At 41.8% G+C, this 27,624-nt stretch overlaps 1 protein-coding gene across 9 annotated transcripts in view; it reads right to left on the bottom strand.

Moving 5' to 3' along the window:
• Positions 1–27,624, bottom strand: part of TBC1D1 (TBC1 domain family member 1) — a 226,342-nt gene that overhangs the window by 7,932 nt on the left and 190,786 nt on the right. For all 9 annotated transcript variants that reach the window (XM_044298071.1, XM_044298096.1, XM_044298114.1 and 6 more), the window contains 4 exons: positions 18,455–18,699; positions 12,443–12,602; positions 1,104–1,273; positions 16–189 (listed from right to left, as the gene is read on the bottom strand). In XM_044298071.1, coding sequence (XP_044154006.1) covers positions 16–189; positions 1,104–1,273; positions 12,443–12,602; positions 18,455–18,699 — 749 coding nt within the window. The remainder of the gene's footprint in view (positions 1–15; positions 190–1,103; positions 1,274–12,442; positions 12,603–18,454; positions 18,700–27,624) is intronic.

Below are 27,624 nucleotides of genomic sequence, written 5' to 3'. Positions count from 1 at the left end.
TTGGTGTGTACCTACCTGTAACTCCTCCAATAGGTCAAAGTTCTGTTTGTGTAAGGTATTATTTGCCTTTTCTAACTTATTTATTCTCTGGTTGTCACTGAGAGGAGAGGAATCGATCAGTTCATCCTGCAGTACATGATATTCCACATCGTAATCCTGCAATTGCTTTGAAATGTCCATTTCAAAAACCTAAAAAGGAAAGAACATTAAATGCACTTTTTCTAGGTCTCAGGACACAACCAACATAAATAAAAAATTATACACTACAGCCCATAGTGCAAAATTTCAGACAGCCCAATAATACACCAACCATGAAAGCGGTTTTTGGCCTCATGCATATGCCACACTAAAGGAGTTGGCCAATTTTTAAAACGCCCTAAACTTCTTAAGCCTCATTCACAAGTCAGTGATTTGGTCAGTGATTTCCATTGGTGATTGTGAGCCAAAACCAGGACTGGAGCCATCACAGACATAAGTTATAAGGGAAATATCTGCACCTGTTCTGTATTTAGAGCCGAACCCGGTTTTGGCTCACACAATCACTGGCCATGTAATAAACACAAAGTATCATGCTCCATCGGACACTGTATTAAACACGTCAGTGTTTTGGTCAGTGATTTCCATCTGTGATTTTGAGCCGAACACAGAAGAGGTGCAGATCTTTCCCTTAGACCTTATGTCTGTGGAGGCTCCATTTCTGGTTTTGGTTCACAATCATTGATGGAAATCACGGACCAAAAAACACTGACTTGTGAATGAGGCTTTAGAAAGGTATGAGAAGTACTATGTTGAATCTCTCTCCAAAATACAGGCTCTGCTATGCCCATGAGGCCTGGCAGGAATAAAAGGACAAACATTTGCAGGGTGTTCACCAGTGAGGTTTCCATGAGTGACAAGAGTCACCACCAGAGCTTCATTTTCAGGATCCTGTTAAATAACTCGGCTTCCCACATCCCTCATCGGAATGATATAGGGGGTATGATGTGGCTATATTGGGGTTAACAGTATACAATTCCCAGATTTTGACTGCAGTTAGGCTAAAAAAAATAAATGGCATGTCTCAAGTTACCAATCTGAACAGAGGAGCGGGTCTCTGGAATTACCTGGTTTATAGTCTTCTCCATTTGTACCAAGCCCAGATTTGGCAGTGTGTTCTTTATGAAGTCCACAATGGACTCAAGATTTTCTTGTTGCAAGATTAAGGGTTTGTGACTGCCCAACAAACTTAGGGCCACTTTAAAGATAACTTCTGATCCCTGAAGATAAATCATATCTGCAAAGAAGAAGAAAAAAGTCTAATACACAGTAGGATCAGTTTTACGAGAATGAAACCTCAGAGGTCATACCAGTCAAGACAAACATAGAACAAGCATCTTAGTATTCACTATTCTGGCTTGACTTGTGGCTGAGGAACAGTTGTACAGAGCCACATCCTAAAATGGCTCAGCTGAGCTTATTTAACAGTTGGCATGTGCTTTCCTACATCCGATTACTGTACAAGGGACACTTCCCAGAAAGCAAATTAACAGAATAAGCAATAAATGAATGAGAAATCCTGAGAGACTTCAGCACTGAAGTCTAAAGAATTGTGAATGCAGCTCTGGAGTGGACACATTTGTAACTCCGTAGATTAATAACATTCTTCAAATCAGTTTTCTCACCAATAGCACAGAAACATAGAATGAGTCGGCAGATAAGAACCATTTGGCCCATCTAGTCTGCCCTGCCCATAGTACAGGTGATAACGGACCAGTGGGATCTGACCACTATGATCCAAAGATTGGAGCAACATGGAGCACTGGACCCACCACACTAGCATGGCCGGGAGAGGAGCTGAATGAAGCGGTAGGCAAGCGGGCATACTGCCACACAACATATGGAAACAATCAAAATGAGTGCACCTGTGGATAGGCTTAAATGTTATGAAAAGTAGATGCATGATCCACTTATATACCTAATAATATAGTAAAATAGTAAAGTTGAAGACACAAGTCCATCTAGTTCAATGAATACTCCTGCTATGCTGATAAAACAGTCTTCTGTAATAGTACATCGTTATGATAGTGTGGGCTCAGGCACTGTGCCTGAACCATCATTTGCAGGAGCCAGCTGTATTATACAGTTGACACCCTGCTCTCACTGCCAGGAGGGGATGCAACTCTGATCCTGAGAGTTCAACCCATTTGGATGCAGTGGTCAATAGTATCCCTGGCATTGGAACAGGTAGAAAGAGTCAGGGGGCTCTCTCTGTCCTAACTGGCACATGCTGAAAACAATCACAGCATGCTCAATGCCCAGGCCTGCTATGTTAATGCGAGGTGTAATAGAATATCAGCAAAAATACAGAAGTATTTGCAAGGCATAGTACAAAAGGTCAAACAAGTTCAAGTCTTTCAAGATGACAAAAAATTTAGGGGCACATTTATTAAGACCAGTGTTTAGACCAGTGCTGGTGGTGGATCCATCAGAGTTATGAAGATGCACAGGCCCCTTCATAACTTTGGCTGATCCACTGCCGCTTCTAAATGTAAGACAGCTTCCTAGCAGTCTTCGATTTAGATCATTTCCTACACCTAAACCAGGCGTAGAAAATTATGAATGAGACGGGCCCACTTTTTTAGGTGCGAGCAGGGAGAAGTTACAGATTGTGGCACAATCTGCGACAAAAATACACCTAAATTAGGCATATTTCTGTTTAACCCGTACAGTACCAGCGCTGTACATGTACTGTTTAAAATTCCAGCGTCGTAGTACTACGGTGTGCTAATCGGGCCCCTGCTGTGTGCGTCAGCATCAGTGAAAACACCGTTGCCAGCTTATTAACTAGATGTGCCGCGGTCAGCGCTTACCGCGGCACGTGTGACGTGTAGGGTGGGAGTGAGCTTCCATCGGGTCCCCGCACTGCTGTGATGGGGACCCGATGGCTTAGACGGCAGCCCGATGCCTTCCTTAGGAATCGTGGCTGCCTTCCTGTAAGCCTGTGAGATCCAGCCCCCTGTATTTCTCAGTGTAATACACTTACAACCAATACAATGCATTGTACAGGGGATCAGGCCCCCAAAAGTGGAAATCCCAGAGTAGGAGAAAAACAATTAAGTTAAAAAAAAAAAAAAAAAGGATTTTGAGCACGAGGGACTCTGAAACAGCAGAGACCAGAGGAAAGGCATTATTGCGCTTTGTAGGTAAGGGAGTAGTACAGCTCATAAAAGAGGTGGGACGCCACCAGAGAGCTGGAATCCCGAATTATTCAAGCTAATCTGTGAAATTGATACAGTGTTTCTATAATGGAATATTGACTTTGTGAGCCGAGCAAATATCTAGTGTTGGATCGATACAACACCTGTGACTCACAGCCAATAATCGAACTGGAACCACGTCCTGTTATCTGGGAAAATTATACAAATGCATTACAACATGTTTAATGGCGATTATTAATGCCGAATAATTGTTGATCATCCAATCGAGATTCTGGTTTGAATGACTATTATATTTGTTAACCAGAGCGTATTATGAATTGCGGTCATTGAATTTTTGTGGTTATCGAATATATGGTGATGGTCTGATCGACACCCAGCCTGAATGGTCACCTTTATTCGATGACCTGACTACATTTGCTGTTGGGCACATAGGTTCAACGAATACCCCATTCCTCAGCCTTTAACATTATAATCGTCATTTCAGTGACGTTTTAAGGGTTTTATTGTGCATCTCTAGTACAATTTACGTATCTTGTATGTTTATTTTAGATGCATGATTTTTATTTAGTTGTGACCTGCAGAATAAAAAAAAATCTTGCTTTATTCTGTTCAAAAAGGCTTTCACTGTGTAAACTTAAAAATAAAAAATGATACACACATTGGGTATCACCGTGTCCGTAACAACCTGCTCTATAAAAATATCACATAAAATGCCCCCTCAGGTAAATGCTGTAAAAAAAAAAAAAAAAAAAAAAAAAAAAATATTTCAACCCAGCCCTTTTTTTTTTCACCTTGCCTCACAAAAAGTGTAATACCAAGCGATCAAAAAGTCTTATTTACCCCAAAATTGTACCAATGGAAACGTCACCTCATCCCACAAAACAATGAGCCCCAACATAAGACACTCAAAAAATAAAAACCAATGGCACCTGTAAACCAATCCATCAAAATCTGCTTCAAAAGCCATATGGCGCTCCTTCCCTTCTGAGTCCTGCCATGTGCCCCACCAGCAGTTTACCACCACATATGGGGTGTTGTCGTATTCAGGAGAAAACGGGCAACAAATTAAGGGGTGCTTTTTCTCCTGTTAACCCTTGTGAAAATGAAAAATGTGAGGCTAATGCAACATTTTATTGGAAGAAATAAAACTTTTCATTTTCACAGCCAAGTGTTTCCAAATTCTGTAAAACGCTTATAGGGTCAAAGTGCTCAGTACATCCTTTAATATATTCTTTAAAGGGGTGTAGTTTCCACTGTAGGGGTACACCAGGGTCTCTTCAAATACAAAATTGTGCCTAAAAACCGTTTAAGCAAAATCTGCCTCCAAAATCCATATGGCTCTCCTTTCCTTCTGACCACTGCCACGTGACCATACAGCAGTTTACTACCATATGTGGGGTATTTCTGTAAATTGCAGAGTAATATATATTGAGGTTTATTTTACTGTTAATTTTTTTCTTGCAACACAGCAAGGGTTAACAAAAAAAATCTACCCCAAAAAAAAAAAATGTAAAAGCTAAATAGAATTGGTATTATCACATTCAGAAATGTCCAAGCTATTCAAATATGTTATTTATCATGCACAGTGAATATTGTAAAACAAAAAACAAAACAAAAATGCACTACCTGGATTGCCATTTTCTGGTTGCCTTGCCTCCAAAAAAGACTGAATTAAAAAGTCATCTGTATTCTAAAATTCCATCAATAACAGTTCATCCCACAAATAATAAAATTATGAACTGATATTATTTCTGGTGGTATCCTCTCTGCCAAATTACTCCTTTTAAAAAGTACATATCCTGGAAACAGTATAAGGCAAAACAACCATCAAGGGAACTGCACACATCAGATGAGCCATTCAGTAGAAGGAAAAAGCCTGTGATTAAACCTTAAAATAAAAATCTGAAGCAAATAAAAAAATCCTCATCTATCCAATGACCCCTGATCCAGTGCAACTGCTCCAGCGGTCGACCCAGACTTTGCCCAATTGAAGCCAGCACTTGACTGCTGCAGCCAATCAGTGATGAAAGGTCGCAGCAGCCATTTACCATACTACTGGCATTATGGCTCCTTAAAGGGGTTGTCAAAGTTATTTTTTTGTTCTTTCTATGTTCCTAACTAAGCAAATGTAACAGCTTTCCAATTCACTCACTTTATCTCCAGTGACTGGTTTCTCAGATTTCACTGAGGGTCACATGACCTGTGATGTCAGCTTCTCTCCCTGCTCTGATAAAGGTCGTTTACAAGCCTGCAAATGAGACGTCACTGTGCTGGCCACGCCCCCCCCCCCTCCCCCTCCTTCACTGTCGTCTACTCTCTGCTAGGATTCTTAACCCCTTCAGCTCTGCAGGCAGTGAGGAGACAATGCTGGGCACCGGAGCTGATATACTAGAGAGAGCATTGCACAAGAAGGTAGGGGGAAGATCCTGTGTGTATTAGCAGTGTCATTATACAGATGGGACATGTAGTCCTACACATACAACATGCTGCAGAGTCTCCCAGCACTCAGGGCAGCTCTTGTATTCAATCCCTTAGCAGTGTCATTATACAGCTGGGACTTGTAGTCCTACACATACAACATGCTGCAGAGTCTCCCAGCAGGCAGACATGTCACTCAGGGCAGCTCTTGTATCCACTCCCTTAGCAGAGCAGGGGGAGGGGCAGAGATGGTTTTTATTGCATGTAAACAAAGGGCCAGAAAAAAACCAGGGAAATGAGGGAAAAAAATATATTTTTCATAACTCGGACAACCCCTTTAAGCAGCGATGGCAGTAGCACTGAATGTGACCCCCATGGTTACGGATTAGCCGAGTGGTCACATGCTAGCATTTTATAGACAAAGAATGGGGAAGACCACCAGAGTGTCCGCGCTTGATTGGAGAGGTGAGTATTGTGTGTTATTTTTGCTTTTAAAATAAACTATGAGACACACAGAAAACCGGCATACCCTGGGTTTCACCAATCTGTGTCTCAAGGGTTTAGGATAAAGCCAAACGCTAGGAATATTTATGGAATATTAAAAAGTCACCAACCTGACATGATTTAGTGAATGGGAAAACTCAGGTCAACAAGCCACTGATCCCAATAGATGGTGCAGGGTCATTCGCTGCCACTAGTCCAGAAACCACATTGGGGCAACACTAATCCTGTAGACAGGCTGCCACAAATTAATCACAGTGGCTCAACCTATATAACAAATTTGGTGCAGGGCTAGATACTTTTGTCCAACTTTATACCAACTATTGTCTTCATTTGCAACAGAATTTATTGCCAGAATTGTGGTGCAATTTTAGAGCAGAATGGTAAATCTTAGGCCATGCCTCATTACCGCCAGGAAACACCCCATTTCTGTTACGGCATGCCTCTTGGCGAGATAGGCGCAAGGGATTGCTCAACTACTAGATGTGCCAATTTGCGCAAAATTGGTTTATGACATCAGTAAATGTGGGCTACTGTGTGACACAGACTTCGAGTGTATAACTCAAACCTCATTCTTCTGGTTATGAGATCATGTTCTGGATTTCACACTTGACCCTTTTTGTAAGCTCAGGGGATTGTTCAGAGTCCTAGCTGCATGTTTTTCCTTTCATAACTAGATTATTCATAGCCGAGATGTCCCTTCTTGCACCTTTTTCTGGAAAAGTTGTTAGATGTTACACTTCCTTTACCTGCAGTTAAACCCTCAGTAAGGGAGTGCCTCTGTTGGCTGCAAGAGCAGGTTTAACATACCGTACTGTACCTTCAACCTTCACACAATACAAGTGACATACTTTAACAGGAAAATTAAGGCTGCACTTAAGAATGACCACAAAGGATCCTATAATTGGCTAAAAAGAAATAATGTACTGGTTTTACAACTTAGGCTACTTTCACACTAGCGTTCGGGCGGATCCGTTCTGAACGGATCCGCTCATAATAATGCAGACGGAGGCTCCGTTCAGAACGGATCCGTCTGCATTATATTAGCAAAAAAAAGCTAAGTGTGAAAATAGCCTGGGACGGATCCGTCCAGACTTTCAATGTAAAGTCAATGGGGGACGGATCCGCTTGAAGATTGAGCCACATTGTGGCATCTTCAAACGGATCCGTCCCCATTGACTTACATTGAAAGTCTGGACGGATCCGCACGGATCCGCACGCCTCCGAACGGCCAGGCGGACACCCGAACGCTGCAAGCAGCGTTCAGCTGTCCGCCTGTCCGTGCGGAGGCGAGCGGAGCGGAGGCTGAACGCCGCCAGACTGATGCAGTCTGAGCGGATCCGCCTCCATTCAGACTGCATCAGGGCTGGACGGCTGCGTTCGGGTCCGCTCGTGAGCTCCTTCAAACGGAGCTCACGAACGGAAACCCGAACGCTAGTGTGAAAGTAGCCTTAACCCTTCTGTTTAATGGAAACCTGTCATCAACTTTGTGCTGCCCATACTAACGGCAGCATAAAGTAGAGAGAGGAGAGTTGATTTCAGAGGTCTGTCATTTAAAAGTTAAAAGGAAGGGGTTTCCGAGAACCAACATCACAATCATTGCAGACTGGGCCTGGAAAAGAGTCCCGGCCACCTGAGAAGAGTCCTGGTTATTCATAATCTCCTGCTCTCCTGCCCACCTGCTGATGACTGATGGTCTTCTACCTAGTTTTCTCCCTTTCTCTCTAGGAGAGAACTGCCAATCATCAGCAGATGGACGGGGAGAGCAGGAGATTATAATAACCAGGACTCTTCTCAGGTAGATTTGACTCTTTTCAAGGCCTGGGCTGCAATCATTAAGATGCTGGTTCTCAGCAACCACTTATGTTTAGCTCATGAGCGATACCACTTAAATCTGCATTTCTGTCACTATTTTATGATGGCCTCAGTGAGGTCAGCATAAAGATGACAGGTGCCCTTTAAGCTAACTTCCCTGTAGTAATTGCTCTGATTTTCAGTCCTCGCTAACTGACTAAGACCATGTGATTCTGGCAGGTCGCTTCACTGGCCTTAAAAGGATTGTCCAAGGGTTAAAGAAATGAATGGGATTCCAGGATTTTCATATTGATGACCTATCCTCAGGACTGGTAGGGACCACTTTGTTGGCTGCAGCGCTGCAGTTATCGGCTTCATACACTGCACAATGGATGGAGCTGTGAAGTCCCAGTGCCAACTTACGGCACTGGAGTTTCAAGGGAACAGCGCATCAGTGGTGGTGCAGGGTGTTAAAGACGGATATTTTTCTTAGCGAGTCTCACTACCAATTAATATCACTGACTTCTAACAATGGAATGAGCACACAATAGTATTGCAATGTGCAAAAAAGGCAGTTGGCCGAGTGCCTGAGCACATTCTGTTTAGCCCAGGCCTAGCCAATCCTAACACTACTTTCCCAGCTGTGTCTTGCCAACAGCCGGAGGTGTAAACTGTGATGCCTCCGTATACCACCAAGACCAGTTTACTCCATATTGCTCACATGCTTGTGTCCAGGACTTCTCGTACCTGAAACCCCCTCCCCTTCCCCCGAATACCCTGATGTATGCCATTCGCCAGACCCTTAATATTGTAAGCCTTTAAATCCACCTTTTTAGAAAAGTGTATGATCTGGCTTAGATCTTCCATAACTTGTTCCAATGCCACCTCCTCCTTACAAGAAAACATCTTTACTTGCCAACTTCTGCTATCTACCACCATATACCCAATAGATTGTCATCTAGTATAGGCAGTGATCTAGTGTCCACTTCACTATTGACCGTGTCCCATTGTTATAGCACCACAAACATCACATCTATAAAATAAGAAACTTTTTTTTTTTAAGATTTATTTCTTCTTAGTATTCAGAAAACACAGGGACTGTTGTAATAACAGCCAACAAAATCAACCTCGTGCGTGTTAGTAAACCTTTCCCAATGCCAAGACTTTTCCGTCCTGCCTTGAACAGTTGCTGTAAATGCTCTGCTAACAGACTGCTCAGTGGAAAACATTAAGGGAGTAGATATAACCCAGGGCTATTAATTATTAGTAGGAACTATGGAAAACACCAGAGCAAATCTAGTAAGAAGACGACTTTATACAAGTAATATCTGGTAATAATGACAAATGAAAAAGGTTCCTCCTTAAGGATATAATTCATCAAAAGTAATATGAATGGGATATATCTGTGAATCCCATGGCAATTCAGCAATAGTTTGAGAATAGTGAAATCTAGCGGCTACACAAAAACATTTGGAGTCATCTAAACACTATACACAAAATATTTTGCCACTTGCACCTTTGTGGACCCAGTAAAACCACCCGACCTTTGGTTATGCCTCCTCCCCATGGGTACATTCCTTATTAAAGTGTGCATGATGCAACCAAAGAAGACCATGTGGTTCCCCATGTTGTAGCCATCTGTTTTAAGGCTGGCAGGAAGCTGCGATCAGCGGAAGTTAACCCTTCAGGTGCCGCACCCGAGGGGTTAACTGCTGCCACTAATCGCAGCTCCCTGTCAGAGGCAGGTTGCCGGCTATATGATTCTGCGCCGACACACCCACCTCCTGTATTAAACATTAATTATCATTAGTGGCACAGTGCACCCTCCCAAGTGTTAAAAACATTGGTGGTGCAGTGCATCCTCCCCCTCCCCCCCTCCCCGCCCCTCCCAGTATTAAAAAACATTGGTGGCGCAGTGCGCTCTCCCTACCCAGTATTAAAAAACATTGGTGGCGCAGTGCACCCCCCCAACCCCTCCCCAGTATTAAAATCATTGGTGGCAGTGGCCACAAGTCCCCTCCCCTCCTCCTCATTGGTGGTGCAGTGGCAGCTTCTGATCGGAGCCCCAGCAGTGTAATCATGGGGCTCCGATCGGTTACCATGGCAGCCAGGACGCTACTGAAGCCCTGGCTGCCATGGTAAGCTCCCTGCTACTGTGTGTACAAAGCACAGAGCAGCAGGGAGAGTGAAGTCCTATTTACCCCAATAGAGCTCTATTAGGGTGAATAGGACAAGGGACTAAAGATCCCAGGTTCTAGCCCCTAAGGGGGGAAATGGTTATTAAATAAAAAAAAAGGTAAAAAGTAAAACCAAAATATTAAAGTATAAAATCACCCCCTTCCCCAATTTTACATATAAAATATATAAATAAACATATCACATATTGCCACGTCCGAAAAGTCCAAACTATTAAAATAAAAAAAGAATAAAAAATAAAAATTGATCTCCAAAGTGGTGAACGCAGAATTTACATTTTTTTCTAAAATTTAAATGCACAGAAGATCGGTACAAGTTATCGGCTATCGGCCTCAAAAGTTCACAGGTTATCGGTATCTGCTCTAAAAAAAAATCAAAAAAAAATCACTATCAGTCGATCCCTAATTCTTTGTATACCCACAATCTGAATAATAAGAAATACACTACATAGAGCTGGAGACAAATACACATTACATCTATACCATTTCCAGCACCTCCATTCCCAACATTACTAGTTGTTAATCTTTTCTAGCATTGTTAACCAAACAATCTGAAAACATATCCCCTAAATAATCATAAATGACCAAGTGTTTCACAAAAGAAACATGTTATTCTAGCAGCACATCCATAAAATAGATGGAAAGACAACCCACTGAGAAATGAACATAGCTTCTCAGAGCTCAAGACCTATACAAGCGATATGCCATACAATTAGACGTCCTGTGTTTCATTACTGTAACTTTGGACTTCACAGTCTCTGATCTTTCACCACAGAGTGTCATTGACATCAGTATTCCTTTTAGAGGTGCAACGTTTCACATTTTGAGTAATGGAGCTCTCAGAGAAGCATGGGAGTTACACCTTAAAGTGAGGGTTCACTCTTTAACAGAATGTTCTAATAAGACCCCAGGATAATATTGGTGTCAGACGTGATATCAGACTTGTGACAATGAAGGTGCCAAGAGCAAAGCTGGTGCCCTTGGAGGAACCCACCAAGCATCTCTTTCATAAGTGTCATACCATTTATGTTTATTACTAAGATTCTCGCTTTGCAAATTGGCGAGCAATGTAACGTTCCTAGTCTGACTTCACATTATTTTACTGGTTGTGAGGCATCTACACAAGAGGCACTGTAGCAGGAGTACGATAGGTTTCTCGTTAATGTTTGCTTTGGTCTTGGCTTGAAAAGGCCCTGCATGGCTGAAATGTAATTCTTAACATGACTTAAGGGGACATAAACTTTCAATGAAGCCACGATCATGCAGCAACACTTCTCAGAGTGCTCTGAGTCATCAGATGTCATCTGGCCTGCTCTGCTTTTCCTGTGTGTGGAGTACGGATCCTATATGCCTTCTGTGGATCTGTACACAGGAAAAAACGAGCGGAGCAGAAGAAACCCGACTGTGCAGAGCACTCAGGGAACATTTGGTGGTTTCACCAAATGTTTTGGTAAACCCTTGGAATTTTATTGGCTCTCTGGTGCCTTGGATTCTACTACATGTAATTTGCTGCTACAAAGAGGGGAGTCACTCCACGTGTACACGGAGTATCACAAGTGGTGCACAGGGACTTTCATCCAGGAGGCCTTATGCTCACAGTCAGTGATTTCAGCAAAACGAGGAGAGGGTCTAAACACAGAACAGGTGCAGATATTTCCCTTATATCTCATCTCCGTATAGCCTCCTTGCCAGGTTTGGGCTCACGATCACTGATGTAAATCACCGACGTATGTATAAGGCCGTCCCCCCATTGCGGATCAGTCCCCATTGACTTGCATTGGGGGTCATGCCGTCTTGCTCCGCATCCCAGGACGGAAAGCAAACTACAACATGTTGCGGTTTGCTTTCCGGTATGGGAACACAACTAAACGGAACGGAATGCATTTTGGTGCATTCCACTTCGTTCAGTTTTGTCCCTGGGGACAAAACTGAAGCTTCCCCCCCCCCCCCCCCCCCCCCGGTATTAAGCCCCTATGACAGATCTCAGTACCGGAAAACTAATAGTGTGAAAGTAGTGTGAAAGTATCCTTAGAGACGAACAGCAGTAGAAAACTCCTGTTTAGTCAAAATGTACCCTTGTGTGTATAGATACCACTTCCTTTAAATTTTAATAGGAGCAGTAAAAAGAAATTCTACTAGCCATTGCAGGTATTGACAGACTAATGTTCACAAAATCCCTCATCTTACAACCGTATACTGGTAACATAGCAAATCTGTTTTTTTTTGGTTTGTTTTTTTAGACAGATCAATTTATTATATTTCCATCACAAATTCTATCATCTCTTGCATCGCCAGGTCTGAGAAGAACAAAACATACATATGGTTTTTAAAGCTTACCAAAGACTCGGGCCACAAAACCTAGAGGGAACTGAGAGGCAAACATGGTAAGAAACCAAGGGGCGGCATACAGACTAGGTCCAATCTCATACTCTTCTAGGTGGTTGTACAAGTCTCTGTGGTAGTCATGAAGCAGTCGAGAAAGTTGGTACATCTGGATCTACGCAAGAGATGAGAAGAAAGAGGTTAAAAGGACATCTCACTAGAAGTTTTTTTGAAATTACAGTACATGTTAAGTTTGTATTCTCAGGGGAATTACAAAAGGAAATTAGGAAGTTCATAAAATAAATATAACCAAGAAATATGGCAACCAATATACAACTAATCATCAAATACCATTCCTGCAAGAGGTTATATAAGGCTGGTTTTACACCAGCAGATGAGGCAGAAGCTTGTTGGGAAGGAACGCTCGTTTGTGAGTGGAGGAGACCGATATATTTACATGCAGAGATCTCCTCCACAGTACAGGGAGGAGAATTTGCCAATGCCATCGCTTGTCCCCATACAGAATTATTATTTGCCAGCAACAGACCGTGATTAGACGGCACAATCTACCACAGACAAAATGATTTTTAACCTGCCTAAAAATTGTGAGCATTTGCTCGTTCATCAGGTAACGGTCGGCACTATTACACAGGCAGGGCATCGCTAATGAGCATTCCTACGAGCACTCATTAGCGATAATCTGCCCAACTATCGCTAGGTCTAATACAGCCCTAAGTCTCAATACAGGGGGTCATCTACTTACAAATTCATGTTCCCCAATCAGACGCATGACCTGAGGATTATTGAGAGGTCCGTTTGTGCTCTGCATTCACATTCAGATTACTCCAAGCTATACCCCACACCCACATCAGCCGAGCTACGCCCCATAAAGGACTTCCCTGCTGACCACCAACTACTCTGCAGCCCAGAAACCTTCTTAGTGGTCAGATAATGTCCAGATCCAAGAGATCAAATCATTCTGAACATTCAGTAAATAGTATGCTCTGACATTTGCAGGCAAATTGGAATGAACAATTGTATGCAAATTTAGCATTAGTAAACATAGAAATTATACTTCTTTCTATATCACTTTTATGGCCAAGTTTTAACAATTTATGGACAAAAATCTTACTTATTTTATCTTCACTCCTCACTCTTGCGCTTATGACTTTAAGCTAAACACGCCAGAATTCTAGCTTAATTTGCACATAAAAATGTTGTACATGCTTTGCATCATACTTTTTGCTTCCCGTTCTACAAGCGGTCATGACTTATCGGGAAAGTGGAAATTGGTGTGGCTTATGAGGTGACAACTCTGTATATTTTGGTGCAAAGTAAGCCAACTATAGGGGGTGTAAAGTTAGGCTGAAATGTCTAAAGATGCACTAAATTTATCATCCAGCATAAGCCACTCTGATAAATGTGGCATATTTTAAGATGGTCTGGACCAAGTTTACGCAGTCTAAATGTTAGACAGGATCTGCCCACTGGGTTTGGGAGGAGAGGCAGTGTTTAGACTAAGGACAGCCATATACAGTGGATATAAAAAGTCTACACACCCCTGTTAAAATGTCAGGTTTCTGTGCTGTAAAAAAATGAGACCTAAATCATTTCAGCACTTTTTCCACCTTTAATGTGACCTATAAACTGTACCACTCAATTGAAAAACAAACTGAAATCTTTTAAGTGGAGGGAAGAAAACAAAAAAAATGTGGTTGCATAAGTGTGCACACCCTCTTATAACTGGGGATGTAGCTGCATTCAGAATTAAGCAATCATATTCAAAATCATGTTAAATAGGAGTCAGCATACACCTGCCATCATTTAAAGTGCCTCTGAATAACCCCAAATAAAGTTCAGCTTCTCTAGTTGGTCTTTCCTGAAATTTTCTTAGTCGCATCCCACAGCAAAAGCCATGGTCCACAGAGAGCTTCCAAAGCATCAGAGGGATCTCATTGTTAAAAGGTATCAGTCAAGAGAAGGGTACAAAAGAATTTCCAAGGCATTAGATATACCATGGAACACAGTGAAGACAGTCATCATCAAGTGGAGAAAATATGGCACAACAGTGACATTACCAAGAACTGGACGTCCCTCCAAAATTGATGAAAAGACGAGAAGAAAACTGCAGGAACATTAAAGGAGCTGCAGGAATATCTGGCAAGTACTGGCTGTGTGGTACATGTGACAACAATCTCCTGTATTCTTCATATGTCTGGGCTATGGGGTAGAGTGGCAAGACGAAAGCCTTTTCTTACGAAGAAAAACATCCAAGCCAGGCTACATTTTGCAAAAACACATCTGAAGTCTCCCAAAAGCATGTGGGAAAAGGCGTTATGGTCTGATGAAACCAAAGTTGAACTTTTTGGCCATAATTCCAAAAGATATGTTTGGCACAAAAACAACACTGCACATCAACAAAAAAACACCATACCCACAGTGAAGCATGGTGGTGGCAGCATCATGCTTTGGGCTGTTTTTCTTCAGCTGGAACTGGGGCCTTAGTTAAGCTAGAGGGAATTATGAACAGCTCCAAATACCAGTCAATATTGGCACAATACCTTCAGGCTTTTGCTAGAAAGCTGAACATGAAGAGGAACTTCATCTTTCAGCATGACAACGACCCAAAGCATACATCCAAATCAACAAAGGAATGGCTTCACCAGAAGAAGATTAACATTTTGGAATGGACCAGCCAGAGCCCAGACCTGAATCCGATTGAAAATCTGTGGGGTGATATGAAGAGTTCTGTGCACAGGAGATGCCCTCGCAATGTGACAGATTTGGAGTGTTTTCGCAAAGAAGAGTGGGCAAATCTTGCCAAGTCATAATGTGCCATGCTGATAGACTCATACCCAAAAAGACTGAGTGCTGTAATAACATCAAGAGGTGCTTCAACAAAAGTATTAGTTTAAGGGTGTGCACACTTATGCAACCATATTTTATTTTTATATTTTTTCTTCCCTCTACCTAGAAGATTTCAGTTTGTTTTTTAATTGAGTTGTACAGTTTATAGGCCACATTAAAAAGGTGGAAAAAGTTCGGAAAGGATTTATCTTGGTCTCATTTTTTTTACATCACAGAAACCTGACATTTTAACAGGGGTGTGTAGACTTTTTATATCCACTGTACATTCAATAGATGTCAGCCAACAGGCTCACTCTCCTGACGCCCTCCTGCGAGTTTAATGCAGAGTGGAAAAAGCCACTGCCAGACACTTCTGGCGACAGCTTATCTCCTGGGAGACCAAAAGGATCTGGTGAAAACATTCACTTTACCTGATCCTTCTCTCCCCCGACATCTGTTGAGGAAGAATCAGGAGCGCCCCATACATATTAGACACCTTTGTTGGCAAGTTCAGCCAACAATACACTAATGTGTATAGGGCCATAATGTAATAGAATCCAACTCTGTATACAGATTCATTCCCATTTAGCTTCAGACACAGCAGAGGTGTGAAAGGTCAGTTTTAGTGTTGAGCGAAACGAGCTTCAGATCATAGCTTCAAAGTCGACTGCTTCAAATACTTTGTTTTAATGCTGTATGGATATTCTACGATTTTTTAAGGCCTCATGCACACGACCGTTGTGTGCATCCGTGGCCGTTGTCCCGTTTAACGTGTTTTTCTGCGGTCCCATTGACTTTCAATGGGTCCGTGGAAAAATCGGAAACTGCACCGTTTGGCAGCCGCGTCCGTGATCCGTGTTTCCTGGCCGTGAAAAAAATATGACCCGTCCTATTTTTTTCACAGCCAACGGTTCACGGACCCATTCAAGTCAATGGGTCCGTGAAAATCACGGATGCAAACAAGATTGTCATCCGCGTCCGTGATCCGTGTCCGTTTTTTCCTATCATTTCAATGGCAAACTTGACTTAGATTTTTTTTTTCATGTCCGTGGATCCTCCAAAAATCACGGCAGACCCACGGAAGAAAAAACGGGCACGGATCACGGTACAACGGAACCACGTTTTGCGGGACGTAAAAAAATACTGTCGTGTGCATGAGGCCTAAGTCGTAGAATTGAAGGCCGAAGTTATCCACCGAAGTCTTGCGCGACTTGCCTCCACGAAACACATACATTTTAATGCTATACAAAGACAGGTCTCCATACAGCATTAAAACAAAGTATTTGAAGGAATCGACTTCAGATCTATGAACTGAAGCTCGATTCTCTCAAGCCTAGTCAGTTTCTTTGTCAAGTTTCAACAAAACTGTCAGAGCCCGAAGAAGAGGAACAGGTATATTCAAATGTGTCAGACTTGTTGCAGAAACGTATGCAAACATCTGCTCCTCACAAGAACGAGGTTGCTTCTGCAGCATTTGCATAGATTTCTGCAAGCCTCAGGCCTCATGCACATGGTTTTGTCCATATTTTGGTCCTCAAAAAACGGATCTGCAAAATACGGAAAACTTGTGTGTGCATTCTGAATAAGGTCTCGTCTAAAAACATAGACAAGAACAGGAATTGATCTATCATTTGCAGAATGGCCATAATGATCTGCTAAAAATACTGTATGTGGGTGTAATAGGCCTCAAAGAAATAAATGGGTCAGTGTGCCAACCACGAAAAATGCAGATGGCACATTGAAGTAAAATACAGTCATGTGCATGAGACCTTATTCAGATCTGCAACGTAAACATCCCCTTAAACACAACCTGTCAGTTTATTACTGCTCTATCATCTCCTGAGAGTATTATATGGTAGAGTGAGTCAAGCTGAACTCTAGATTATATAAACCTGAATATCGCAGAGTACAATTTCTGAGTAAGGGCTCATACACACAAACATATCTTTTTTGTCCGCATTCGATCCACATCCACATTAGATGTTGACCGTTCACTTCAATGGGGCTGCAAAAGATGCGGATAGCACACCATGGCTGTCCACATCCATGTGTCCGTTACACAGCCCCGCAAAAAAAAAAATATAGAATATGTCCTATTCTGTTCCACAAAATGCAGAACACACAGCCGGCATCAGTGTTTTGCAGATCAGTAATCTGCGGCCCACAAAAACGGCAATGGCAGTGTGCATGAGCCCTAAAAAGCAGAGTAGATCCTGAGAGGCCTCCTAGGAAAGACAGCGAGTCCTGATTACACATCGTGATTAACAGTCCTCGGTGTACACACTGATACAGGGAGAGGGTGTGGGTGGAATAAGGACGAATTGTCTCTACGTGGAGTCCTCTCAGAATTTACTCTGCTTTTAACTCAAGAATCATATCGCATAAGGCTACTTTCACCTTTTGCGCTTTCCCTTTCCGCTTTTGAGATCGGTCATAGGATCTCAATAGCATGGGAAAAATTCATGGTCAATGGGGACAAAACTAAAAGAAACGGAGTCCACTAAAATGTGTTCCGTCCAGTCTGGTTGCGGCCCTATCGTGGACAGAATAACACTGCGGATCAGTCATGACTCACAATGTAAGTCAAGGGGGACGGATCCGTTTTCTCGGACACAACAGAAAACAGATCCGTCCCCCATTGACCTTTAATAGTGTTCATGACGGATCCGTCATGGCTATTTTTAAAGATAATACAACTGGATCTGTTCATAATAGATGCAGCCGGTATTCTCATGACAGAAGCGTTTTTGCTGAGCCCTGCCGGATCCAGTGAAAGTAGCCTAACTCAGCTATCCCTCCTCTACTACAGTATATTGTGCGCTCAGATAGGGCACCTGATATGTTCTCTTTAAACTGACCACAGATGTGATATATTAATCACTGGACGATCCAGCTTATTTTAGTAGCATCTTTAATTATAGGTTTGACTTCCACAGCTTCTCAGCAGAACTGACCAAAAATCTGGTTAGGCCATAAATACAGGTCTATGTCCAGCATTACACTGAGGCGGGTGCATTACATTTTTATTTTCTGATCTTTTGCTAGTATCCCAGCCAAAGTCTATGATTCAACCGGTCACCGATATGGCCGGTAACAGCCCTCTACCACGTAGTCTTCTTCATTTAGTACTATGACCAGGTGAAACCTTCCATTGACTAGCAAATACGAGGGTGTCAGTACCTGTAAGGTGACCATATCAGGTCTGTACTGTTTCCTTAAGCCCATGTCGTACATCAGAAACTTCAGCAATTTAAAAGCATCCTCTTCGCTCATGTGTAGCAGCAGAACCCCGGCGACGAAGCTCAGCCCTTGGCAGTAACCCACTTCAGGATCCAGCAAGGAATAGGCCTTTAAAATGTTGTAGAGTGACAGCTGTCCTGCTCCCAGCTGGGCCGAAAAGTATGGGTGTGTTGGGAAGGTGCGTCCTAAGAAAACAATGAGGTTAGCAATCCAAATAAGTTTACCTGAACCTTGCTATCAAGAAAGGTCAAACAAAAACAAGATTCTTTTGAAGCTACTTTATCTCCTTAAGTAAACTTTCAACACCAATTACTAGGTAAACAGCAGAAAATCAGCTTGCCTTTGGCCCCTATGAATTATGTACTCAGGTAATGAAAGAGAGCCACTTCATAAGGTTCACTGCAGCACATCAGATAAAGATATTAGAAAATAGCTCCATGCTATCTTTACACCCAGTTAAATTATGTATTACACTGATCATTTACTCTATGGTCTTGGTAATGTGCCCAATGTACAGACATTACAAGATTCCACAGTGACACCCAATGGTGAGCGGAGTCCCTGACTAATGCTGCCTCAAACACAAACTCCAAATGTTCAGTGCTCTCACAGGAACCACGGCCCAGTCACACACACACTGATAAATTATACCTTGAATCGCTTTTATAAGCATATTGCTAGGATATGCCATCAATGTCAGATAGGCAAGAGTCCAGCCTCTGGCCCCCCGAAGTGAAGAACATCGTACGTGTGCGGCATGCTCTCCATTCATCTCTATGAGAGTTCCAAAAGTAGCTGAGCAAGCTCAGCTGCTTTCGGAGGTCCCCACAACAGTGAATCGAGAGAGCACTGCGCGGCCACCTCTCAATTCACCAATATGGGGCAGCCGGTAACTGCCCAGCCAGCACTTGGCTATTTTTGCCACATGCGCGACTGATTGCTGTGCACTTCGGGGGGCCCTGTTCTGGAGATAGGAGTGTGTCCCAGACACGTAACCCACACTTATCCAACACTGGTGTCATATCCCTGCGATGGCTAACCTCCAGCTGTGGCAAAACTACGACTCCCAAGATGTACTCTGGCTTGGCTGTTCTCATGCTGGGAGTCATAGTTTTACCACAGCTGGAGGTATGGAGGTTAGCCATCACTGTCGTATCCTAACGCATACCTCCCAAATTCCTGGACGGTCAAAGAGGGACACTTATGGCTCATTTTGTGTAAGATCCATTTTTCCTGCCTATTTTTGCACTTCTAAAATAGTTGTTTTACATAATAGCGCAAAATTATCTGAATACAGAAATTTCTAAACTCCAAACTGCATCAAATAATAAAATAATATACAAGGCGGCTCTAATATACAATTAGGAACCCAAAAAACACTTTCTGGATCAATTTGGAGTCAGGAAGTAATTTTTTCCCCCTTAAGTGGGGAAAATTGGCTTCTACCTCTTTTTTTTTTTTTTTGCCTTCCTCTCGATCAACTTGCAGGATAAGAGGCCGAACTGGATGGACTTATGTACTATGCTACTATGTTACGATGTAATATTGTAAATTTAAACAATGGAAATCTATACCTCAAGTCAACAAGAGGGACATTTGAAGAGCAGAGACAGATGGACTTGGATCAAAAATAGAGACTGTCCCTCCAAAAGAGCTGAGGTCTGCTAATGAGATGCCATCAAAGTCTGATATGGGAATAAAAAGGCGCTGTCTGGGGAATATTTTAGTACCAGTTACATTTTATATAATGTGCACATCTTTTCCTGGTGTGACTGGTGGAAAAAAAAAAAAAAAGTTTTAGTACAAAATACCATGGTACTCAGAGTTACTGTGAAACTTATAAATATTGCTAGAACCAGAATGTGCTTTCTATTAGGTTGTTGATAACGACTGCAATGCAAAAAAAAATGTGTCATCACTGTTGCTCTGAATCTGCACAGACTTTATGGTGCCATCCCACTACTACGTTTACAGTGGCCTGAAGGACAAGTTCTAACACTGACTACATTGTAATGGACAGTGATGGCACTGCATGTGCAGCCATGTCTTCGATGCAAGAGGGTGGAGACAGGACATTGCAGCCCTGGGGTAGAATCCAGGACCTCCTCTAATAATATGGTAGAGCTGACCATCACAGCCTAGACCCCTGAGCTTGTTGGTTGTTTTCACATTTCTTTGGATTTCCTCTGGGCACTTTTTGTAAAAAAAATTATATACAAAAACTAATATCTTTAGTTTTTTAGTTTTTTTTTGTAAATTATGGCAGAAAACCATCCATCATTTCAATGACTTAGACTTCAGTGCTTTTTAACACCTTGCAAATACTAGGTTCATAGAGTGTATCAGCTCTAAGTGACAGGACCGCTGTTCTTAGATAAATTGCATTGCGCATTGAAAGTAAGTAGCAAAATTTAGCTTGTGAACAAAGGACTGTGCTCAAGTTACGTAAGCCATAGGTTTGCTTATAGTCATAGCTTTAAAGGGGTTGTCAAGGATTTTTATATTGCTCACCTATCCTTGGGACGGGTCATCAATATCTGATCGGTGGGAGTCTAACACCCCACGATAAGGTGTTCACTAATATCTCAAGCATTCGGTGCCAGAACTACACCACAGTCCATTGTGTAGTGGATGGAGCAGCACTGCATTTACTTCCAGTGCCACTTCGGAACAGATGATCGGTGGTGGTGCATGTACTGCCAATCAGATACTGATGGCCTATCCTGAGGAAAGGCAATCAATACAAAAATCCTGGAAACTCCTTTAAGCTGGCTGCAATTTGTGTTCCCCCATCCCCCAAAAAAGGGAAAAAAATACTATCAAACAATAAAAAGAATAGCTAAAAGAGGGGATGCAGCTGCACACCGTTTCAGTGACAGCTTATGGGGGATCCAGGGGGCAAAGACATTGAGTGGTTCAGAGAACAAAGCAAAGGATGGTTCTGATGACACTACGCAGCAGATGAAGATAGAAAATGTACATGTAAAGGGTATCACTAGCCACACACTTTCTAATATCTTCTGTCTATGGCTAGCTGTTCTAGAAAACATGACATTTATTTTGCTGCAGATACTGTATACAGATCTGATGGTATCTGATATCTTGAAGTGACTCGCACACCTTTGACTAGTAAATTCTTGTTGTGTGCACGTTGCCATCTCATGCTTGCACTGTCAAATCTTTAAGGTGGTGGTGGTAGGGGACAAAACAAACAGAGGGCTGGGTCCCCGGATCGTTGCATGAATGATTGTCTGGAATTAAGCATGTCGGGACTTGCTTCTGTGAGTGAAATCATTACTGACTTGACACTTCCCAAGAACAAGAGGATACAGGAGTGGAGGGCGCAGAAGCCATTATTAACAGGCAACGTACCAGACAGTATAGGGCTGGAGGTAAAAGCAAGCAAATTCTTAATGCACTCTCCCATCTATCTTAGCACAGACGTGAAGCACTGAACAGGGAAGGGTTCTTGTAAGGGTAAATGAAGCGTTGCTTACAGCAGCCCTCTTAGTAAACACTACCCCACCCTCGAGTTTCAGGAATGCTGCAACGGTAATGCCGTTACAATATAAGATTACAGTTCCTCTCCCTAACAAAGCCTCAGATCACAGACTGTATGTGCCCCAAGCACTGGAATTAGGGCGAAATAATAAAAAGCTAATTTATGTGACTCCAAAATGTTATATTTCACATTGATATGTGAGGTATGATGTCTATGGTGTGTGACAGTGACACAAGACACATGCTCATCTCTCCTTGGTTGTGAAAATATATTAGTGTTTTCTGGTTTCCAAGGCCTGAAACCACAACCCACCACAAGCTTTCATGAGAAAACATCTAAAAGCATAGATTACCATCATGTAGAACGCTTTTAGTTATCCAGGCCATTCTGGGATCGTTTTCTCGTCACATATTGTACCTCATAACAGTGGTAAATTTGAGTCAAAATATTTCATTTTTATAAAAAATAAATACAAAATTGACCCAAAATTAGGAAAGATTCGCAATTTTCAAATTTAAAATTTCTCTGCTTTTAAAACAGTTAGTGATACCTCCTAAAATAGTTATTACTTTACATTTCGCATACGTCTACTTCATGTTTGGATCATTTTGTAGATTAGATTTTTTTTTTTTTGGGACGTTAGAAGGCTTAGAAGCAAATCTTGGAAATTTTTGGAAAAATTTCAAGACCCACTTTTTAAAGGACCAGTTCGGGTCTGAAGTCACTTTGTGAGGCTTAAATAATCGAAACCACCCATAAAATGGCCCCATTTTAGAAACTACACCCCTCAAGGTATTCAAAACTGATTTTTACTAAACTTTCTTAACCCTTTAGGTGTTCCACAAAAATTAAAGGAAAATGTAGATGAAATTTCAGAATTTCACTTTTTGGGCAGATTTTCCATTTTATTCCATTTTTTCCAGTAGCAAAGCAAGGGTAAACAAAACTCAATATTTATTGCCCCGATTCTGTAGTTTACAGAAACACCCCATATGTGGTTGTAAACTGCTGTACGAGCACACGGCAGGGTGCAGAATATGGTTTTTGGAAGGCAGTTTTCACTGGGATAATTTTCAGTTGCCATGTCACATTTGAAGACCCCCTGATGCACCCCTAGAGTATAAACTCCTAGAAAATGACCCCATTTTGGAAACTAGGGGATAAGGTGGCAGTTTTGTTGGTACCATTTTAGGGTACATATGATTTTTGGTTGCTCTATATTACACTTTTTGTGAGGCAAGGTAACAAAAAATAGCTGTTTTGGCACAGTTTTTATTTTTGTTATTTACAATGTTCCTCTGACAGGTTAGATCATGTGGTATTTTTATAGAGCAGGTTTTTACAGACGAAACAATACCAAATATTTTTTTGGTTGCGTTTCAGTTTTACATTTAAAAAGCATTTATGAAAATTAGTCTCCATATTCTGAAAGCTCATTTTTTCAGTATAAGATGACGGTTTGATTGGTTCTATTTTAGGGTGCATATGACTTTTTGATCGTTTGGTATTACACTTTTTGTGATGTACGGTGACAAAAAAATAGCTTTTTTTATGGTGTTCACCTGACGGTTTAGGTCATGGGTTATTTTTATACAGCAGGTTCTTACGGACGTGGCATATATATATATATACACACACACACACATACACAGTACAGACCAAAAGTTTGGACACACCTTCTCATTCAAAGAGTTTTATTTATTTTCATGACTATGAAAATTGTTGATTCACACTGAAGGCATCAAAACTATCAGTTAACACATGTGGAATTATATACATAACAAAAAAGTGTGAAACAACTGAAAATATGTCATATTCTAGGTTCTTCAAAGTAGCCACCTTTTGCTTTGATTACTGCTTTGCACACTCTTGGCATTCTCTTGATGAGCTTCAAGAGGTAGTCACCTGAAATGGTCTTCCAACAGTCTTGAAGGAGTTCCCAGAGATGCTTAGCACTTGTTGGCCCTTTTGCCTTCACTCTGCGGTCCAGCTCACCCCAAACCATCTCAATTGGGTTCAGGTCCGGTGACTGTGGATGCCAGGTCATCTGGCGCAGCACCCCATCACTCTCTTTCATGGTCAAATAGCCCTTACACAGCCTGGAGGTGTGTTTGGGGTCATTGTCCTGTTGAAAAATAAATGATGGTCCAACTAAACGCAAACCGGATGGAATAGCATGCCGCTGCAAGATGCTGTTGTAGCCATGCTGGTTCAGTATGCCTTCAATTTTGAATAAATCCCCAACAGTGTCACCAGCAATGCACCCCCACACCATCAAACCTCCTCCTCCATGCTTCACGGTGGGAACCAGGCATGTAGAGTCTATCCGTTTACCTTTTCTACGTCGCACAAACACACGGTGGTTGGAACCAAAGATCTCAAATTTGGACTCATCAGACCAAAGCACAGATTTCCACTGGTCTAATGTCCATTCCTTGTGTTCTTTAGCCCAAACAAGTCTCTTCTGCTTGTTGCCTGTCCTTAGCAGTGGTTTCCTAGCAGATATTCTACCATGAAGGCCTGATTCACACAGTCTCCTCTTAACAGTTGTTCTAGAGATGTGTCTGCTGCTAGAACTCTGTGTGGCATTGACCTGGTCTCTAATCTGAGCTGCTGTTAACCTGCGATTTCTGAGGCTGGTGACTCGGATGAACTTATCCTCCGCAGCAGAGGTGACTCTTGGTCTTCCTTTCCGCATGTGAGCCAGTTTCTTTGTAGCGCTTGATGGTTTTTGTGACTGCACTTGGGGACACTTTCAAAGTTTTCCCAATTTTTCGGACTGACTGACCTTCATTTCTTAAAGTAATGATGGCCACTCGTTTTTCTTTACTTAGCTGCTTTTTTCTTGCTATAATACAAATTCTAACAGTCTATTCAGAAGGACTATCAGCTGTGTATCCACCTGACTTCACAACAAAACTGATGGTCCCAACCCCATTTATAAGGCAAGAAATCCCACTTATTAAACCTGACAGGGCACACCTGTGAAGTGAAAACCATTTCAGGTGACTACCTCTTGAAGCTCATCAAGAGAATGCCAAGAGTGTGCAAAGCAGTAATCAAAGAAAAAGGTGGCTACTTTGAAGAACCTAGAATATGACATTTTCAGTTGTTTCACACTTTTTTGTTATGTATATAATTCCACATGTGTTAATTCATAGTTTTGATGCCTTCAGTGTGAATCTACAATTTTCATAGTCATGAAAATAAAGAAAACTCTTTGAATGAGAAGGTGTGTCCAAACTTTTGGTCTGTACTGAGATAGATATATATATCTATATCATATTGTAGTGTCTCCATATTCTGAATTTTGAGAGCCATATTTTATTTATTTTTTTGGGGGCGATTGTCTTAGGTAGGGTATCTTTTTGCGGGATGAGATGACTGATTGATTGGCACTATTTTGGGGTGCAAATAACTTTTTTTTTTTACAATCTTTATTTAGATTTTTAAGAATACAGATATATTAACCGTTGTATTTTAGAATACAAATACAAAACACATTCAAACAAAAAGGTGGCTAAGAAAGGTAGCCAATTGGGTCGTATTAATGCAGTATTACCAGCATGTTATCAGTATATAATGTAGCGCTGTTCACATCTCAAAACTGAAAATATAGAAGAGTTGTTTAACCTGTCAGTCAATGTCCTGTCAAAAGGTTCAGTAACTGTGTTGCTTAAATGAATAAAAAGAAATACAAAATCTAGATCTAGTGCGTTTTTCTTTCTTATTCGCCCTTTGATGGTGTGCGTTTATGATGAAGTCCTACTGGTTAGCCACTTGGATCAAGGCGCCCACAGTTTATGAAATTTATCATGCGTGTGTGAATATGCAAATTACCAGAACAAATGTTTTCCAACAAATTGGAGTAGTACCAGAGAGCAGAGAGGGAGTGAGTGTCATAGTTGAGTTACAGATCTGATGACTACATTTATCTCTTTCCAAAAAAGGGAGTTGCATATGACTTTTTGATCGCTTGCCATTACGATTTTTGTGACAAAAAAAAATGGCTTTTATGACAATGTTTTTATTTTATATTTTTTACGGTGCTCATCTGAGGGGTTAGGTCATGTGGTATTTTTAGAGAGCAGGTTGTTACCCAATATGTGTAGGTATTTTTTTTACATTTAACACAATAAAAGCATTTTTTTTTTTTTTTTTTTTTTTTAAAATCATGACTCCATAGTCTGAGTGCTATAGTTTTTTTTTTTTTTTCCTTGGGCAATTGTAGGGACTCTTGCTTGATGAGGTAACGGTTAGATTGGCACTATTTTGGGGGGCTTGGTGTTGCACTTTTACTGATGTATGGTGACAAATAAAATGTTTTTTTTAGTTCAGTTTTTTTTTTGACATTGTTCACCCGAAGGGTTAGGTCATAAGATATTTTTGTAGAGCCGGTCTATACGGATGCGGCGATACCTAATATGTCTACTTTTCTTTTTTCCCTATGTATTGTGATGCATTGGCTGTAAGTGTATTACACAGTGTAATACACTTACAGCCTGCTTCCTGTGAGATCTAGGGGGCTGGATCTCACAGGCTGTCACAGAAGGCAGCCACGATGCCTAAGGAAGGCGTTGGGCTGCCATCGGGTCCCGTCACAGCAGCGCAGGGACCCAATGGCCACCCTGCACGATCCCACACGTGCCGCTGTCACCGCTGATCGTGGCAGTGCAAGGGTTAATGCACCGACATCGGTGTTTTCACTGATGTCGGCGCAAACAGCAGGGGTCTGGCTATCAGCTCCTGCACCTGCCTGATCAGCATGACTTACATGCACGTCATGCGTCCTTAAAGGGCATCTGCAGATTTGTACCTATGACACTGGCTGACCTGTTACATGTGTACTTGGTAGCTGAAGGCATCTGTGTTGGTCCCATACTCATAGGTGTCTGCATTGCTGACCATTTTTAAATATAAGCAAATGAGCCTGTAGGAGCAACCGGGGAGTTACCATTACACCTAAAGGCTCTGCTCTCTCTGCAATCAATGTAGAGAGGACATGGCAGCTTCAGAGAGAAAGTAGATCCTCTAGGTGTAATGGCAACACCCCCGTTGCTCCTAGAGGCTCATTTGCATATATTAAAACATCATAAGTAATGCGGACACATGAACATGGTAACAAAACACAGATCGCTTCTGCTGTCAAACACAAATACAGCATGTCAGCCAGTTTCATGGTACAAATCTGCTGGCAGACGCCCTTTAACTTGCTCCTTTGCTTGGACAGCAAACAGCTTTGCTTGACTTTTTCACCCAGACCATTCACTGCGGTCAGAGAGCCCACCTGTAGTGACACAGAGCATCACACTGATAAGTGCACTGCTCTTCTGTGAACATCATTCCCTAGGCCTGTCAAGAGAACAATAGCTTTTTCATACTGTCATCCTAAATTCTACATCTACTATTGTACTGGCAGATAACACCTTTCCCTTGCAGCAGAAGTAAAATAAACAATGGGTTATCCATAGGTTACCGGATAACCTCTTTAATGTTATTCTTGCTCAGTTTCATGCTGGTGGTTTGCGCATGAGATCCATTAAATACTACTGGTATGTTGAGACGCTTGTAGAATGTTATGGCTTTCAACAAATTTGCTATATTTTAT

This window comes from Bufo gargarizans, chromosome 1 (assembly GCF_014858855.1).
Source record: "Bufo gargarizans isolate SCDJY-AF-19 chromosome 1, ASM1485885v1, whole genome shotgun sequence".
Classification (NCBI taxonomy): domain Eukaryota; kingdom Metazoa; phylum Chordata; class Amphibia; order Anura; family Bufonidae; genus Bufo; species Bufo gargarizans.
Note: the sequence above shows the minus strand (reverse complement) of the source record. Positions and strands in the feature narration are given on the sequence as shown.